This window comes from Pocillopora damicornis, chromosome 5 (genome assembly GCF_964200805.1).
Source record: "Pocillopora damicornis chromosome 5, jaPocDami1.2, whole genome shotgun sequence".
NCBI lineage: Eukaryota > Metazoa > Cnidaria > Anthozoa > Scleractinia > Pocilloporidae > Pocillopora > Pocillopora damicornis.
In genome coordinates, this window is record NC_142674.1 from 28560480 (window position 1) to 28577754 (window position 17275).

Here is a 17275-nt window from a genome sequence, read left to right on the forward strand (position 1 = left end):
ATCCTCCTTTTAACGCCTTTATAACAGGCTAGATTTTTTCTTAAATATGTGACCTAGACAGAAATTAGTTTGTACAAGTTATGGGAAGAATACTTTCGCAATAAAATATTGAAGAATACGACGCTTTATCGTCAGTCACACAGGTCACGGTCTCTTGATTCGCCGGAAACGAGCAGAAAAATAGAAGGCTCTCGCTACGATTCGGCTGACGTGTTATGGGCTCATCTGGTTTGGGACGATGATATGTATTGCCCTAGGGGTGTTGTCAATTAATCAGATCGACCGAAACCAGGTCGACAACTTACGAACCAGCCGAACATTTCGTTAACAGCGCCATCGATGAAAATGTCATTACAATCCGACAAAAGACCCGCTTTTCTGTTCAAATCTGCCAGAAACTGGCTCAAACGCACTTCCTATTCCATGAGTACACTGTAAAATACGCTTTAACAAGAAAAAGCGGAAGTCACATTGTAAAATGCGGATACTCATACAAGATGCCGCTGATATGTCGTGGGCTCATCTGGTTTAGGACGATGTTATATAGTGCTTTCCTACAAATCTCTAGTACCCATTCCTTCTCGTATCTTAGCAACCTGCGACAAGACTCGACAAGACAGATTAATACTAATTTGTTTAAAATATGGAAATAATCGAGTCCTATTCAAACGTAATGAAACTAGTTTTTCTTAGTGTTTTCAAACTTTAGTTAAGTTGATAACAACTCTGGATAATCAGTGGGTAGTTGCATATTTTTAACTTCAAAGCTTGGCGAGAAAGTTGCAGCTGGTTGGATTCCATCACACTGTGACCGCATCGCAGAATGTGTTCTTGACAATGGCGACATGTGAATGTTTGTACCATACTACAATGAATACAAGTCTACAATGGCTCTGTGGAGTAAACAGTTGTCCATAAGGAATTTCTTGTCGACCAAAAACTATCAAGGAACATTCGAGAGGTTTATTTGCCGATGTGGAGGAATTTTTGTTAATTTGATTCAATCGTGACAGCAAGCTTTCCGCTTTTGCATGGGTTTCTTTGAAGGCATTTCACTAAAAAACAATATCGCGTTGTATATATTGCAGTGAAGTTATTTCGGCTTGTCTAAGATGTTTATATGATGTTCAGTGAACTGACAGAATAGCATTTCGCATAGTGATGGACCTCTCTTTGAAAACACCACATGCTATTAAATTGCAAAAGTTCCAGAACTTTTAAAATATAAAATGTATCGATCTACAAAGCTGGAGAACAAAGAGGAGGAGCTAGCAGTTCCTGATGCTGGAAATGCTGGGACTGTAGAATGCTTTGAAAGAGGCAGAGTGGAATCACAGGGCGAGGAGACAGAAAGCGAAGTAACATACAGCATCAGTGAAAGAAGCAATTATTTGCAAATCCCGTATGGCTTCCAGAGTAGAGGGTCATACAAACATGCCTCAAAAAACTGCGAGATTGTCGGAGGTAGGAGATAGGGATGATTCCAAAATGGGATGGAGAAAAGGTGCACAGGAAGGGTGTTGGCAGAAGGGAAATTCCAACTTTTTTATCTTTATCCAAGTGATAATGCTGGAAAGTTAATATGCCCATAAAGTTATAAATCTGACATCCAAATAACCAGCACATGCATAGACATTGCTGTCGTAAAAAAATTAGTCTTCTGCTTGTTAGGAGTTGGTGATCATATGATTGACACCCTTCTTAGTAGTTGTATGATTTACTTGTGATTTATTAGTTTTAATTTGTCTCTTTTCCTCAGTGACACACAATTCACGATTCAGGCAGTTTGTATTCCTTGACTCGAGAGGAATCACAAGTTGGTCTTATGAAAGTGTCTATAATACAGGTACAATATGTAAGAATAACAGTAACAAGCAAATTTTCTTTATCAAATTGTGGTCTTTGTGGAAATGATGTGTGCAGGACATTATACAGATATTTTCTCTGATGACACAATCTGCTCAAATAATTTCTGTGGATTAATATACTTATAATAAAGATCTATGAATTTACAAAATAAGACACTAAATATTATGATCTCTTTAATTACCTGCTATTCTCTTTGAAATCTTTTATTTGTAATGTATTCTTATAACACGGGCTTCACTTCATAGCTTTAGAGGACCATTAGTTGTGCAAATTATGAGCTGATTAGAATTGCTTTCAAACAATTTGTTAATTTACTGTTTATTTGTTTTCAGTCACAAGACATTTGAACTACCCCTCCTACCAGTTTAATGTTCTTAGGCTCATTATATTTTCAAGGAAGTTCAATGTTTATTTTGCATTATCCAAAGAGTATGCATTAAAGGCAAGTAACGCTCCTTAAATAAGTAAAACAATTTTTATTAAAGGAGATATAATCCCCATACATACAGTCCAATTGGTACATACAGGACTTACAATTTAAAGTTGACAGGAGGAAAGATGGCTTGAAAATCACATATTTGTATAATTGAGGCTACAGGGTTGTCATGCAGATGTACATGCACATGCATGTACTACACTAAGGGGCAGCTGCTGGAAAAAAATTTCTGGATAAAAAAGTGACAGTCATTGGCTGGAATTTAAGTAATTACCAGAGAGTAGGTTCCTTATCTTTTTGCTAGTCATGTGCAGTTTCTCTCTGTATTTGAATGACTGTACCAGTTTTATTTTTCTGCTGGCAATGTGGGAGAACTTGGGTTCATCTGTTGTATCATTTTGTAAAGACATTTTCCATCAGTCGCCTTTGATGAGCTGGTTCACCCAAACAGCTTTAAGCCCTCAGGCTGGTGTTTAATTGTTCTGGAGCAGTAATCATTTGTTTGATGTGCAGTACTGCTCATTTAGCATTGTCTGACCAACTTTGACTTACCCTCTTTTTCACAGGGGTCATGCAGTAAATAGCTTTGTGGTTGTGTCTTATGTTCTGTTATTTACCTCCTTGTGTAGGTTTTTAATCTAAACTTCCATGAAGTATTTTCAGTGGCAGCTGAGATGCATTCAGTTCTGTGTATGGTCTTCAATCATGTTAAAGATGAACTTATCACTGGTGGGACAGGAGGCATGAAGGTATAATCCGATAATCTAATTAACAATTTAATTTTTTATAGATAATAAATGTGGATGATGTCAAAAAGCGAATAAAAACAAAAAAGTTGCACATGGGCACAGCCAGCTGTGTCATTGATTTCCTTAAGGCATTTGGATGTCTTCTGTAATCTATTACAGTAACTGTACAGACCAACATGGAATCTATTTATTTTATACTTATTATAATGGAAAAGGACAAAATTTTGGCATTAGTGATGTCACCTGTGCATCTACCTTTCAATAAATCACAAGTGGGAACCTATCAAAATACGTGTATAATTCAGCTTAAGTATCATGTGACAAACAATTATTCCAGAGGCACATGTTGAATGTGAGATGAGTGATAGCCAACAAGACCCAGAGGGCCAAGGTGGCCATAATCATTTAATATCCAACAAGTGCAAATGGAATAATTCTTTATAAAATATAGATAAATTTTCCCAAATTTATTTGAAGAGCATGGTATAATGGCTCATAACTCATGAAGGCTAAGCCAATAAAAATTCTTGAATTGCGTTAGGCAATGATCCAGTTTTTAGTAACAGGTAATTTTCCCCTTCTGCACTGTTATAATTATTTGTCCCACACTAGTGACAAGCCAAAGAAACATCTTTGTATGTCATCTTTTCTTTAACCTTACAATTCATCATACTTCATGCTCTATTATACTTAACTGGCACAAAGACTTACAACATTTCTGATCCTAGCTGTATGGGGAATGTGTGTTATATATGAACCTAGCCATGGCTCAGCTCAGCTTAGAGTCTCTCTGGCTCAGTTGTAAAGCATGAAAGTGCAAAATCTGAAGGTATGAGGTTCAATTTCTCACAGGGGACTAGGAGTTTTCTATTCTTTGTCTCACACATGCAACAAGACAGCAAAACATTTTATTAACCCCTTAAGTTGCTTTACACTCGCTTATACCTTGTGAATTGGGTAACAAAAGATAATTTTTTTGTCACATCAAGATAGAACTCTGTAGTTGATGGTTTTGCTTATAATTATCTCACCTATTTTCTGCATACTGTATTCATTTGATAACTGTCAGAAGAAGTAACATGTATTTATTTAACACCTCTGGAAATCAAAGGGTGAATTTTAGAAGCTTTCATGGTAACACTTTTAATTTAGACCATTATGTTTTTTTTTTCAGTTCTGGACATTTGGTGAACTAGATAAAAACAGACAGAAAGCCTTGGATAGAGATTCAAGACCCATGGCCAACTATGGTTTAGTTTTGAGGTAATATGATAATTAACAACAGTGCCAATCTGAAACTTTATTATATATAATTATAGACCACTTGTGATGAACATCCTCACTGACTATAATTTTGAACCTTTTACTCAATTACAAACTTGTATCTGAGTGTGAAAGTGCCAGTGGAGCCTCAAATTGCTTAAAGAAAAATTTATGTTTTCAAGTGATTAGTTCGAATTCAAAAGGCTACACTTTCATCCATCTCCCATCCCTTAGTCCAATTTTGGCTACCATTTTGTGACGTACCAGGCATCGAGTCCTAATTAACCCTACTTTACATCCTAAGATCACTATGCTCATTCTCCAAACACTGTTCTCTACACTTCATTTATTTTTAAACAAATTCATTAAAACAATGATTGGCTTCTTTAGGTAGAGATAATTCTTTTCTTCTCATGACCTTCATGAGGGATTCAGGGGTGATATTGTTAGGTGATAGTAGTTGCTAGTCACTCTCAGGGTTCATAGGGTTAACTCGTTTCATGAGGACTTAATAGGAAAAAAAACTTTGGAACTTAATAGGAAAAAAAATGTGCTTGGGCAGGGAGAAGTGTGATCTACAAAGGTTTAATTCCAGCTGACCTCCTCTGCCTCTTGGTTAATTCAAATGATTATTTTTGGGTTGGTGAAATATAGATACCATTAGAAGTAAACTAATCACTGTTAATATCAAACACAGACAAACAGTTTACTGACTAGCAGAACGAGACGCTGGCACTAGAGAGCAATGAACTAAACCAGTAAGGGTGGTGTGTGTGGGAAAGCGTTGACTAATTTGCAAGTGGCAGAGCATTAGAACGATCTGAAACCCAGTACACTGGAAGACCCAAAACTAACTGATCAGGGGCGTGTTCTCTACGGTAGTTACCCACCACCCACGGTGGTCATTGTACTATTGTGTCAAATTAGAGGTCATTTTGAATGATACTAGCATAGTGTGTGATCACAACCACAGGGCATCTTATCCTGACATGGGGGGAAGCTGGGTAAAACAAGTAGAGCTGGATGAAGCCATGCAGGTAAGTGTATGTTGTAGCTTTTGGTCCTGAAAACCTGCAGAAAATGTCAAATTTAAGTATATAATGAAATCTGTACAGTCTTGAAGGAACATCCAGGATCCATAATCTGAAGTTTGTTGAGGATCCATGCTTTGAAATTTGTGACTGACTCCCTATCTGAAATCCACTTATTTTCGAAGTCTGCGCCAAATCTGCTAATGTTGATCCACTTCAAACCTTACTTTTGTTTTTCTACACATATTTTCTTGACAGCGTCTCTATTGTCTGTCTGAACGGAATGTAGTGGCTTACGACATGGAAGGAAATCTTCTATTTCAGATACTGGAGTGAGTGATGTACATGTGAACCTTTGTTAGTGGTTTTTCTACTTTTCAATTTACACTTTATGAGACTACATTGTGCGAGGCCTAAATGTCTCGGAGGTTTGTTTTTATGAGCAAACAAAAAGTGCCAAATTAATGTTTGTCATTTCCTATTTCTTTCTGGCAGCGCTCACCGAGGTCCAGTGACTGGATGTGTTTATTCAAAAGCTTGTAACTTTCTGGTGACCGTAGGAACTGATTGTGATGGTAAGATTTCATGGTTTTAACTCTGCTGAGTGTTTTGTGAGCGAATGTTATGGAGCATATTTTGACTGAGTGTCGAAAAACTAAAGCCAAAGTAATTAGAACCCACCCCGAACACAGGTACATGTTGTAACTCAACAACAAAAAGCGCGCGAAAGCGAGAATGAGGAAGTCACTATGATTTATTTGGTTTATTTGGTGTGAGGCCTACCATACAAGCAAGGGGGTGGGGGAGGGGGGGGGAAGGGGGGTGTGGACACCTCGTCCGTGTTATTCATATGAGTTTTTACTACTTTTCTTAAACCAAAATCATGCAATGGCAAGATTGCAGTTTACTACACTCCTGGCTGATGCGTGATGTGACGCGGTCTTCGAGTGGCAAAACTCGAGACTTCCCGCGATTTTGGCGAGAAGCGTGGGATATTTTCGTGAAGCAGCGCCAATACGCGTAACACAGTAGGAGCTTAGTCTATGGCTAAGGTGATGCAATCCTACAGTGCCCTTGTCACTTAATCTAAAACTGTCCTATGACAAAGAGCGAGAACGTAAGCTCCAAACAAGTTCACATGACTGGCGGAAAGCAAGAAAACAGAATCTCAAAAAACCAAAATGTGCTCATCAAGTCAAAGCTTGTTATGGTTGTGGTTGTTTTTTTTTTTTGTGTTAGATATAGAACTTAGTATTTTTCATTTTATTCATATCTATTGATTTTCAGTAAATGTTTGGAGCAGAGCAAAGAGTGGAGGAAAAGTACACACTTTCTCAGGCCATTCTAAGGTGAGCTTATCTTCATTCGATATCAGCTTTGTACTGTCTGTTTTGTACTGAAGACACCATGAACGACACTAGTAACCACAATGTGGGTTTTCAAGGATCCTGATGTTTTTTTTCCTCCGCCATATTCAGGCCATAACAAAGATATTGCTTCACCCTGAGAATTCGGCGCTGGTGATAACTGCTGCCATGGATGGTATCATAAAAGTAAACTCTCTTGACTTTATGGAGGAGATATACAGGTGAGAGCACTAACAGTCCATACTCTGTACTTATCGACTGAAATGAAGTCCGCAAGTAAAATTCACGTTCTCGGAAAAAATAAAAGAGCCGAGCGAGTACGGAGATGGACGACCTTTTTCGAACAGGCTCAGTTTAAGCCGTTCGGCCCAACACACGAACGATTTTATTGTGGTTTGCCATAGGATGGCATAAGCGGAGCTGAAAAAGTCAAATAATGATACGATTTGTTGCGCTCAAGAAACAGCGTCCAGAAGTAAAGTATACTACCACCTTACTACCTTGCGCCGCCGTGTTATGTCAAATGCACTCGAGCTCACTACTTCTGGGATAAATTTGTGTGCCTTAATTTCTCGTGAAATTAAGTGACTAACCATCCCCTAGTTCTTGACCAGTTGCCCTGTTTTCCAGTCTTACGGTAACGAAAGAAAGTTTTGCGTGCGAGTGAACTACAATTCTTAGGAGCACTAAATATTGACCGTCATTCTTGATTCTCAAGCCAACTTAACGCGCTTTATCATAAACTTTTCAGCATTCCTGTATTTTCTGAGGGAATTTACTGGATGAACATCGTCTCTTCAAAGCTTCTTTACTGCTGTTCTAATCGCTTCATCGAAGTATTCTCACTCAACCATCTATGTGATTTCTGGGCCTCATCACGCTGCTCAGTGACGTCACTCAGTCTGGTCACGTGTAAGGGAAAGTCAACACGTGTTATGGCTGTTGGAAATGACAGCAGGTAAAGTCGTAAACAAAATGGGGGAGGGCATGGTACAATTGATGTTCTCAAGTTATTCCTGGTAATGGGGGAGGGGCTGGTGCCATGGTTTGCTGAAGTGATTTTAAGACCAAATATCTATAGACTCTAATAGAGTTTGGCAAAACTAATTTTGGAAAGATTTAAGCAATCTCCTTCAATTTTCTTTTTCTAAGTTGTTTTTACTCACAACGAAATCGGTTCTAAAATACGGCAGTGTCAAATGAAATCGTCATTCTGGCATGTTAAACTTATCTGCCTTAAGCATCTTTTATTACTAAAATTCACGCGATGACGTTTCTAGTGAGCTTTGAAGGCAGTTAGGAAGGAGTTACTCTGCACTGAAATCACCATTTTTTTTTGTTTCTTGTATTGTAGTGTTCGTTTGATTTCTCGGAAGCGTCAGAACCTCTCCACAGTCCTCCCGCCGCCATCCATTTCTCCTCTAAACATGCTAAAAGATGTGGCATACAACAGGGAGTTTAACATGATGTACTTGTTAATTGATGAGCAAGATATCTGGGTCTACTATACCAGGTAAGAATCCATTGACACCTGTCTGGATCAGCGATCATAGAAGGGGAAATGTTTTCCTTCCACACTTTCGTTATCAGATGTTTTTCATTATTCATATTTTTTGTGCTTCCCCAACAAAACGTGAGTATGGAAGTGTGGAAAGCAAAAGCGACAGTCATATGATAAAAACCTTACAGACTGAGTTACTTGACAGATAGGACCGTACGGGAAAATATTTGGCTTTCGGTTTTGACGCACGGAGCTTGCTACCCTCAGTCTATGCATTCAGACCACGACCACGTGGTCAATAAGTAAATATATCATATGACGATACGGCCTAAGTGCGCAGTTCCTTAGAAAGCCATAGTGAAGGCAGAGGTGAGTAGGGCTAGATGGATTGACGTGAACCTGTCTGTAGAAGGCCGTTCGGCCCTACACTCACACGGCTCTTTTGCGTTTTCTGAAAACGTGAATATAAATTGTGGACTTCAATTGAAATTAAGAAGAGTGCGAAAATGAGTCGGCCTTCTCGATGAATTACAAGGTTCTTACGCTGAATCGAAGAAAAAAAAGAAAAGATTCTACTGTAGAATCTTTTTAATAGTTTTTCAGTGCGTTCTCTTCAAGTACTGCAAGTACTTCCTATTTAGGCTGTTAGAAAAAGTTTGAAACACTCGGTGCTTAAATCATAAAATGCTAATTGAATTAGTATTGTCAGGCCAGACGGGAAGCCGGCCTTCCAACTCAGTCATTACGTATGTAATCATTTCCAGAAGCCGATCAGTTTTATGGGAGACAACTTTGGGCGCCATGCATGAAGGTTTTTTTCAAGTCTCTAATGAATTCTTTTTCAGGACGAATCCAGCGACACGAGTGGAGTCTTGGAAACTGTACTTTATTGAAGACATCCATAATCAACATTCCCAGGATGCTTTGCAGAGGTCCAGAGCCAACAGTCCATGGCCTAATGAAGGAAACAGGTAGATAGCACGTGTAGATGAAACTCCTAACTATGAAGAATTTGACAGTCTAGATATGCGTAGGGCGCGCAATAGATTCATCGTGCGGTTACATCTCTCTGTTTTTTTAAATATTCCCAGCTTGGGATGGTAAGCCTTTGCTATGGCTACTGTAATAAATTCTGTGATTAGTGGATTCATTTGAGTATACTTAATGTAATTGGCCATGTAACTGTCCGATTACAGGTGTCCGATTACGACCAACTGTCCAGTTACAACTGTCCAGTTACAACTCTACAGAATCATCGAGGAAAATGAGGCAGTTCATGTACTAATCACGTTCGAAGAAATTTGATGATTATAATTTATTTTAGTTTTCAAACATTCGGTTTCCTTAAGGAAAAATGTTTCCAATTCCGTTCCCCTTGTCAGATCCCACAGTCCTGAATCTCCCCCAGATCCAAGGAGATTGTGTTTTTGGTTGACTTACATGTCAAAAAACTTTCAAATTTAAAATCATTCGAATGCCAGTCATATAGCCTGAGGGTCGTTTATATGCATTTGAATTTTCATTTGACTTTTTCTCTTTTTCGCTTACGCTTTGTCCTATTACAAAGTTATTACAAGAATGTGTACTTCAACGGACATAAACTTTCCAAAAGTCTCCAGTAGACAGGTTGTTGCTAGTATCATAATCGCACTTCCAGTGGCCACCAGTAGAAATTATCCAATGATGCTTGCGGCCCACAAATATTGCGTAGTTTTAGAGACGATTCTCTCCAACATTATTCCTGACATGTCCCCACTTACCATGATATGCCCATGTCGCACAATACTGAGCCAGTCTTGAGTTATCGCCATCCATACGGACAAAGGAGTCACACGAGTCTGGCATCTCATCTTTTTCTCCGCTGAAATATCGCACCACTTCTGCACCTTTGTTGTTCAGAGTCGTTCTGACGTGGAATGCTATTCCTTTTTTTTTTTTTTTTTTTTTTTTGCTGCAGTGAAATCTTATTTGGGTAAAGTTTAGGTACGCTCTTAGATGGTTCATAGCGCTTTTGGTTTTAGTCATTTTGCCGTTTCCATAGTTACGCATACCTTGAAGATTGAGAGCTTGGCAAAATAACGTTCAACACCATTATCCAGCATCCTATTGATTGGAAAAAAAAAACAGTTATATAAACAACAAAGAAAAAAACCCAACATTTGAAAACAAAAAACAAAAAAAAAGACTGAGGTACCTCCATCAGTTGTCATGTCACAAAAAGCCTTGAAGGAGTTCCCAGTGCCTTGTGGGTTGACCCAGTATTCTCCAGTCCTAGTGGAATCTCCACTCTGAATGATATATTGACAGGACTCTGCAGCTCTGAAGGGAACTGAACCGAGTAGCGCTGCAGCGAAAAATATGCGAACAAATCATTATACTTTGCATGAGTAATCAACATGTCATACAACTGTAAACAACATAATTAACATTTATAAATGAAAGTACCTGTTACAACGTATTGATCGCTCTACATCTTAATTTGCGGTTGATGACAAGCAAGTAAACGTTTTAATAATACCATAACTAGAGGGTGTTTTTAATAAGTTAGTTTTTATGCCGTTTGGCTCTTATAAATGAGTCCATTTTACGACTGAAAGTTAGATTGTAGCAACTATAACGGTTGAAGTCTACTTTTTGACGAAATGACCTGAACTAATTATGTATTCTTAAGACCTTAGAACTAAATGGACTCACTACGTAACCAAGTCGCCTGGAATTATGTCTTCCAATTTCTTCAATTACCGAAGTATCAAGGGGAAAAGGTTTGCTGGCCCACTAAAGTTTCCTTGATAATGGTGAGGCAGAACCATGTAAAAATGTAACCATAAGCTTTTTAATAGACACAGACCGATAAAAGAAAACCCAAGTGTTTTAATGATATTCTCACCTTGATTTGGGTTATCCGCATAGATAAACCTGGCTGGGCAGGAAATCTTAGTTTCCTTTTAATGCTCTTTGACGAAATGACGCAGACTCTCTGCGTTTCTTGAGGCCTTGTAACTAAGTGGACTCATTACGTAAGTCCCTTGAAGTTTTGTCTTCCAACAAGGGACAAAAAAATTTTTTTTTTTTCACCTCGATTTGGGTTGTCAGCGTAAATAAATCCTGCATTCTGCTTCAGACTGGCTGGGCAGGAAATCTTAGTTTTTTTGTTAAACTGGCAAGTTTTGTCACTCAGCCTGAAGTTAAGGCTTTGACACGCTGGCTGTGAATTGCAGGCAATATAACACAAAGCCAACCGATTCACAGTGAAGATTGAGAGCTTACCAAAATAACGTTCAACATCATCATCCAGCCTCCTATTGATTGGAAAAAAAAACCTGTTTTGTAAACAACAAAGAGAAAAACCAGCATTTGAAAACAAAAAAAAAAAAACACTGAGGTACCTCCATCAGTTGTCATGTTACAAAAAGCCTTGAAGGAGTTCCCATTGCCTTGTGGGTCGACCCAGTATTCTCCAGTCCTAGTGGAATCTCCTCTCTGAATTATAATATGACAAGAATTTTCAAACAAAAAAAATAAGCACTTTTTCTTAGGATAATGTCCTGTAATCATGGAATTTTTACACAGTCATACAACAAAAAATACTAATATTGCCCTTTAAAACCTTAAGACACCCTGTATCGAAAACCTTACTTGACTTGACAGCTGCAACGAAAAATATGCAAACAAATCATTATACTCTGCATGAGTAATCAACATATCATACAATTGTAAACAACACAATTAATAATTTAATAATACCATAACTAAAGGATGTTTTTAATACGGAAGTTTTTAAGAGTAAATGTCAGTAAAAATCAAGGAAAATTCAAAAAACGTGGCCACGGTCAAAAAATCGATTGCGCTCATACTTTGTCAGTTTGAAGGCCTAGGTAAGTAACTGAAGGATATGAGGTTAGTTTTTTGAAATATTCCATATAACGGCAGAAAACCACGAAAAACGGTCACCCTACCGGAAGCTCGGATTTCACCTAGCGGAAACTCGAAATTTTACACTTTTCAGCTTCTCGCTACACAGACGTTCACATAGCTGTAAATCTTTCTTAAGTATAATTGAATTCATTGATTCTTCCTTAGTCAAACCATGGGAATTATTTTTATCTCAGCTTATTTGTGAGCGAACTGAGACCCGATTAAGAAGACACACTTTTCTCATTTACGCGAAGGTGTAAAATAATCCAAACTCAGCGACGAAAAAAGCTGACCGGTAGTTCTTCAAATCCTCTGATATTATAACCAAAGACAATTCAGTCATTGATTTTTAGGTCTACGGTTTTAAATCTTTAGGATCTAGTAGCACTTTTGCATGAACGCCGATCAAAATTCGATAAAATTCCAATTGAGCGCCTTTGAAATCTACAACTCTACATAACAAAGCACTATTGAATAAATTAACTACTCGGCCAAAGTTTGTACATAAAACATAAGGGTTTTGTTTTTTTAGCGGTTTGAAGCGTTTTAAAAATATATATTAATGTTAAATATTGTCTACACAGGTAAAACAAACTATGAAACACCAAAATTACCACGAGCTGAAATTAAATCTCACAGGCTCGCTCCCTAATCTGCGTCACGCACGAGCGACTTAGCTACAATTAGTACAGTAACAAACAGATATTTACATCCGTTGATTTTTAATAAGTCGTATTTTTAAAATATCTTACTCAAAGATGTGCCAGGTTTCCCAGTTAACTTGCTGAAAAAAAAAGAAAACCTTAATAGTAATTCTAGCTCAATAATAATTGATTTTATTTAGTATGAGAAGTTTTGTGCCGTCGAAAACCAATCGGAAGTAACTGTTTCCACGAAAAGCAAATATTGCATCGTTCTCTAAATAAACAAATCTACTTAACCATATAACCAGAGTATGTTGTTGGCGAAGTTAATAGACATACATAACAACGACGTCTTGCTCGTTCTTGAATATTGTCGGTGGGATTTGCGGCGCAGACGAACGCACTTGCTAAGTAACTTCCAATTGCTAATTTCTACCCTTACTCAGCTTTCGTCACACTGCTCACGCTGTGTAACAAGGGTATAAAACATCGCACGAAGTCCTAAAAAACTCACCGGACTTGAACCAGAATTGATTTTAGCAAGATTGCGTGTTTTTAAAAGCCAACGAGTTTATTGGAGTGGACTACCCGTACCGTCTCATCGTGTCACTTAGGCATAACCTGACACGATGTCGATAGTTTCGACTCCTGATGGCCGAGAGCACTCGGGTTTGTACCCAATTCATTAACCAGCTCCCAGTTGGCTTGTTAGCTCAATTGGTAGAGCGCTGCACCGGTATCGCAGAGGTCATGGGTTCAAATCCCGTACGGGCCTGAAATTTTTTTCAGGTCCTACTTACAACTACTAGTTTCAGTAGTGTTCTTAGCTGCGAGGATCTTCTAATTTCATCTTTCCACCGCAGTGCAAATATGTGAATTTTCATATATCTAAAATCTTCATTCACTCGGATGTTTATTTCTACCCAATTCATTGATTAGTTCCCAGTTGGCTTGTTAGCTCAATTGGTAGAGCGCTGCACCGGTATCGCAGAGGTCATGGGTTCAAATCCCGTACTGGCCTGAATTTTTTTTTTTTTTTTTTCAGGTCCTACTTACAACTACTAGTTTCAGTAGTGTTCTTAGCTGCGAGGATCTTCTAATTTCATCTTTCCACCGCAGTGCAAATATGTGAATTTTCATATATCTAAAATCTTCAAGCACTCGGATTTCTTTTTTTCCGAGTACGCCTGTGTCACTTACTGAATAATACATCATTCTCATTTATTCACCAGGCTTAAAAATATCACATTTATTCCATTGCGCGTATGCCACACATGACATTCCAATCCTAGCAGTATGCAGGATGTTTGTCCCATGAAGCACTCGGATTTTTTTTCCGATTATGCCTGTGTCACTTACTGAGTAATACATCATGTTCAAAAGTATTAATTTTTGCACCATACAGGAAGTTGTTTCGGGTCACTCGGCAAGAGCTGTGAAAAGTAGCCGCACTGGAATAGGAATATATTTTTTCCAATCCATGAAGATATTTGACCTTTCAAAATAGCTCGTCCCTATGGGCTCAGTTAAATAACAACTAAAAAATGTACCACCAAGCAGGAACTGTCTCCAATGAGTTTTGTATCCTCTTCATTCTGTTGTCCAATGCGACTATTAAAAACACTATGAGTTTTACGACTTGCATGTTTTATTGATTGCGCTTGTCAAACAACACTACAGTCTGTCATTGATAGAGAAAATAAAGTTTAATTTTGACAATATTCGATGAAAAATACTAAGAATTTTCCAAAGAGGGCACCGAAGAATAAATAATGTGCACTGTCATTTTTACGACATTTAAAAAGGAGGAAAGGGGGTGGGGGAAAGGATTTAACAACCATACTACTCTCTCTCCCCAACCACCCACAAAGTGCACAGTTTGCACAGTATACTAGTGGAAACGTCACATCAACATTTATATGTTTACGTTTAATAGCACAATTACGGTCGTTGCATCACTCCAATATGGCCATAATAAATAATTCATTGGAGACAGTTTCTGTTTGGTAGAACCTCAAGTAGTTGGTTGCTTACCTGAGCCCACAGGGACGAGCTGTTTTGAAAGCTCAAATATCTTCATGGATTGGAATAAATTTATTCCTTTTTCCAGTGCGGGTGCCTTCCTCAGCTCCTTGCAGTGACCAGAAACAACTTCCGGGATGGTGCAAAGATTACCCGTCCTTCGCCAACCTAAACCTAACTTGGCACGATGAACCGGACAGATAGTCATATCCGATAAATTCGCCGGCTTTTGAAAACATCCACATCTCGCCAAAATTAATTCTACCTCCATTTCAATTCCGGAAAATTTCAACGACTTTTTGTGAATTTTGATATCCCTGTTACACCGCGTGAGAGGCGTGACGGAAGTTGAAGAACTTGTGCGTTCGTCTACGCCGCAAATCCCACCAACAATATTCAAGAACGAGCAAGACATCGCTGTTCTATGAAGTTCCCCGACAGTAAACTCTGGTTTTAGATGCAATGTTTCACAGATAAAGATAATTGGATTTATTTATTTAAAGAACGATGCAATTTTCGTGAGAACAGGTACTTCTGATTGGCTATCGACGGTATAAAGCTTCTCATTCTTAATAAAATCAATTCTTATCGTTTCAGTTTGAATTGCTATTATGATATTTTCTTTTATTTTTACTTCAGCAAGTTAACTGGGGAACCTGGCACATCGTTGAGTAACATATTTTAAAATAAGACTTATTGTAAATTAACAGATGTAAATATCTGTTTGTTACTGTACTAATTGTAGCAAAGTCGCTCGTGCGTGACACAGATTAGGGAGCGAGCCTGTGAGATTTAATTTCAGCTCGTGGTAATTTTGGTGTTTCATAGTTTGTTTTACCTGTGTAGACAATATTTAACGTCAATATATATTTTTAAAAGGTTCAAACCGCTAAGAAAGTAAAACCCTCATTATGTACAAACTTTGGCCGAGGAGTTAATTTATTCAATAGTGCATTGTTATGTAGAGTTGTAGATTTCAAAGGCGCTCAATTGGAATTTTATCGAATTTTGATCGGCGTTCATGCAAAAGTGCTACTAGATCCTAAAGATTTAAAACCGTAGACCTAAAAATCAATGACTGAACTGTCTTTGGTCATAATATCAGAGGATTTGAAGAACTACCGGTCAGCTTTTTTCGTCGCTGAGTTTGGATTATTTTACACCTTCGCGTAAATGAGAAAAGTGTGTCTTCTTAATCGGGTCTCAGTTCGCTCACAAATAAGCAGAGATAAAAATAATTCCCATGGTTTGACTAAGGAAGAATCAATGAATTCAATTATACTTAAGAAAGATTCACAGCTATGTAAACGTCTGTGTAGCGAGAAGCTGAAAAGTGTAAAATTTCGAGTTTCCGCTAGGTGAAATCCGAGCTTCCGGTAGGGTGACCGTTTTTCGTGGTTTTCTTTCGTTATATGGAATATTTCAAAAAACTAACCTCATATCCTTCAGTTACTTACCTAGGCCTTCAAACTGACAAAGTATGAGCGAAATCGATTTTTTAACCGTGGCCACGATTTCTTTGATTTTTACTGACAATCACTCTTAAGCCGTTTGGCTCTTAAAAATGGGTCTATTTCACGATTGAAAGTTAGATTGTAGCAACTATAACGGTGGAAGTCTACTTTTTGACGGAATGACACAGACTAATTACGTATTCTTGAGAACTTAGAACTAAGTGGACTCGTTACGTAACCAATTCCCCTGAAATTATATCTTCCAATTTCTTCATTTGTTCGAGTAACAAGGAACAAAAGTTTGCTGGCCAACAAAAGTTTCCTTGATAACACTATGGCAGATCCATGAAAAAAATGTAACCATATACTTTTTAATAAACACGGACCGATAAAAAAACCAAAGTGTTTTGAGGATATTCTCACCTCGATTTAGGTTATCAGCAAAGATGAACCCTGCATTTTGTTTCAGACTGGCTGGGCAGGAAATCTTAGTTTCTTTTTAATACTCTTTGACGAAATGACGTAGTTTTTTTGCGTTTCTTGAGACCTTGTAACTAATTGGACTCATTACGTAACCAATTCCCTTGACGTTATGTCTTCCAATTTCTTCGGTTGTCGAAACAACCAGGAAAAAATTTGTTCTTAAGATATTCTCACCTCTATCTGGGTTATCAGCATAGATAAACCCTTCATTCTGCTTCAGACTGGCTGGGCAGGAAGTCTTAGTTTCTTTGTTAAACTGGCAAGTTTTGTCACTCAGCCTGAAGTTAAGGCTTTGGCACGTAGGCTGTGAATTGCAGGCAATATAACACGAAACCAACCGATCCACAGTGAATGATTTGAAAACGTGATCAAGGAGAACTAAGCCATGTTCAAATCGTTGCGTCAACTTACATTGCTGAGCAAATGCCTTCACCGAATACGATGCCAAAATGAACCAGAACGAGAAAACATCCATCTGGTATCGCCAGTTACTGTTTGTGCCACAGAGATCTCAAACCAACTAGCTATGGGGGAATTAGTA

The 17275-nt window shown here is 38.1% G+C and overlaps 1 protein-coding gene and 1 long non-coding RNA gene across 3 annotated transcripts in view; one reads left to right on the forward strand and one right to left on the reverse strand.

Moving 5' to 3' along the window:
• The first annotated feature begins 575 nt into the window (after positions 1–575).
• LOC149046335 (uncharacterized) overlaps positions 576–17275 on the forward strand; it is a 43246-nt gene continuing 26546 nt past the window's right edge. Inside the window, exons 1-14 of one of the 2 annotated variants that reach the window (XM_089207694.1) lie at positions 576–1464; positions 1760–1846; positions 2202–2311; positions 2935–3054; positions 4229–4317; positions 5291–5354; positions 5607–5680; positions 5844–5923; positions 6636–6697; positions 6827–6936; positions 7467–7673; positions 8070–8228; positions 9062–9187; positions 9413–9548. In XM_089207694.1, coding sequence (XP_089063820.1) covers positions 1230–1464; positions 1760–1846; positions 2202–2311; positions 2935–3054; positions 4229–4317; positions 5291–5354; positions 5607–5680; positions 5844–5923; positions 6636–6697; positions 6827–6936; positions 7467–7673; positions 8070–8228; positions 9062–9187; positions 9413–9521 — 1632 coding nt within the window. In that variant the 5' untranslated portion in view covers positions 576–1229 and the 3' untranslated portion in view covers positions 9522–9548. Of the gene's footprint in view, positions 1465–1759; positions 1847–2201; positions 2312–2934; positions 3055–4228; positions 4318–5290; positions 5355–5606; positions 5681–5843; positions 5924–6635; positions 6698–6826; positions 6937–7466; positions 7674–8069; positions 8229–9061; positions 9188–9412; positions 9549–17275 lie in introns of those variants that run through there. The other variant, XM_089207693.1, reaches the window with a different exon arrangement.
• On the reverse strand, positions 12882–15050 carry LOC149046336 (uncharacterized). Its single transcript, XR_016186984.1, has 2 exons — positions 14810–15050; positions 12882–12915 (listed from the first exon to the last, which is right to left on the reverse strand). It is a non-coding gene; the product is annotated as an uncharacterized LOC149046336 (long non-coding RNA).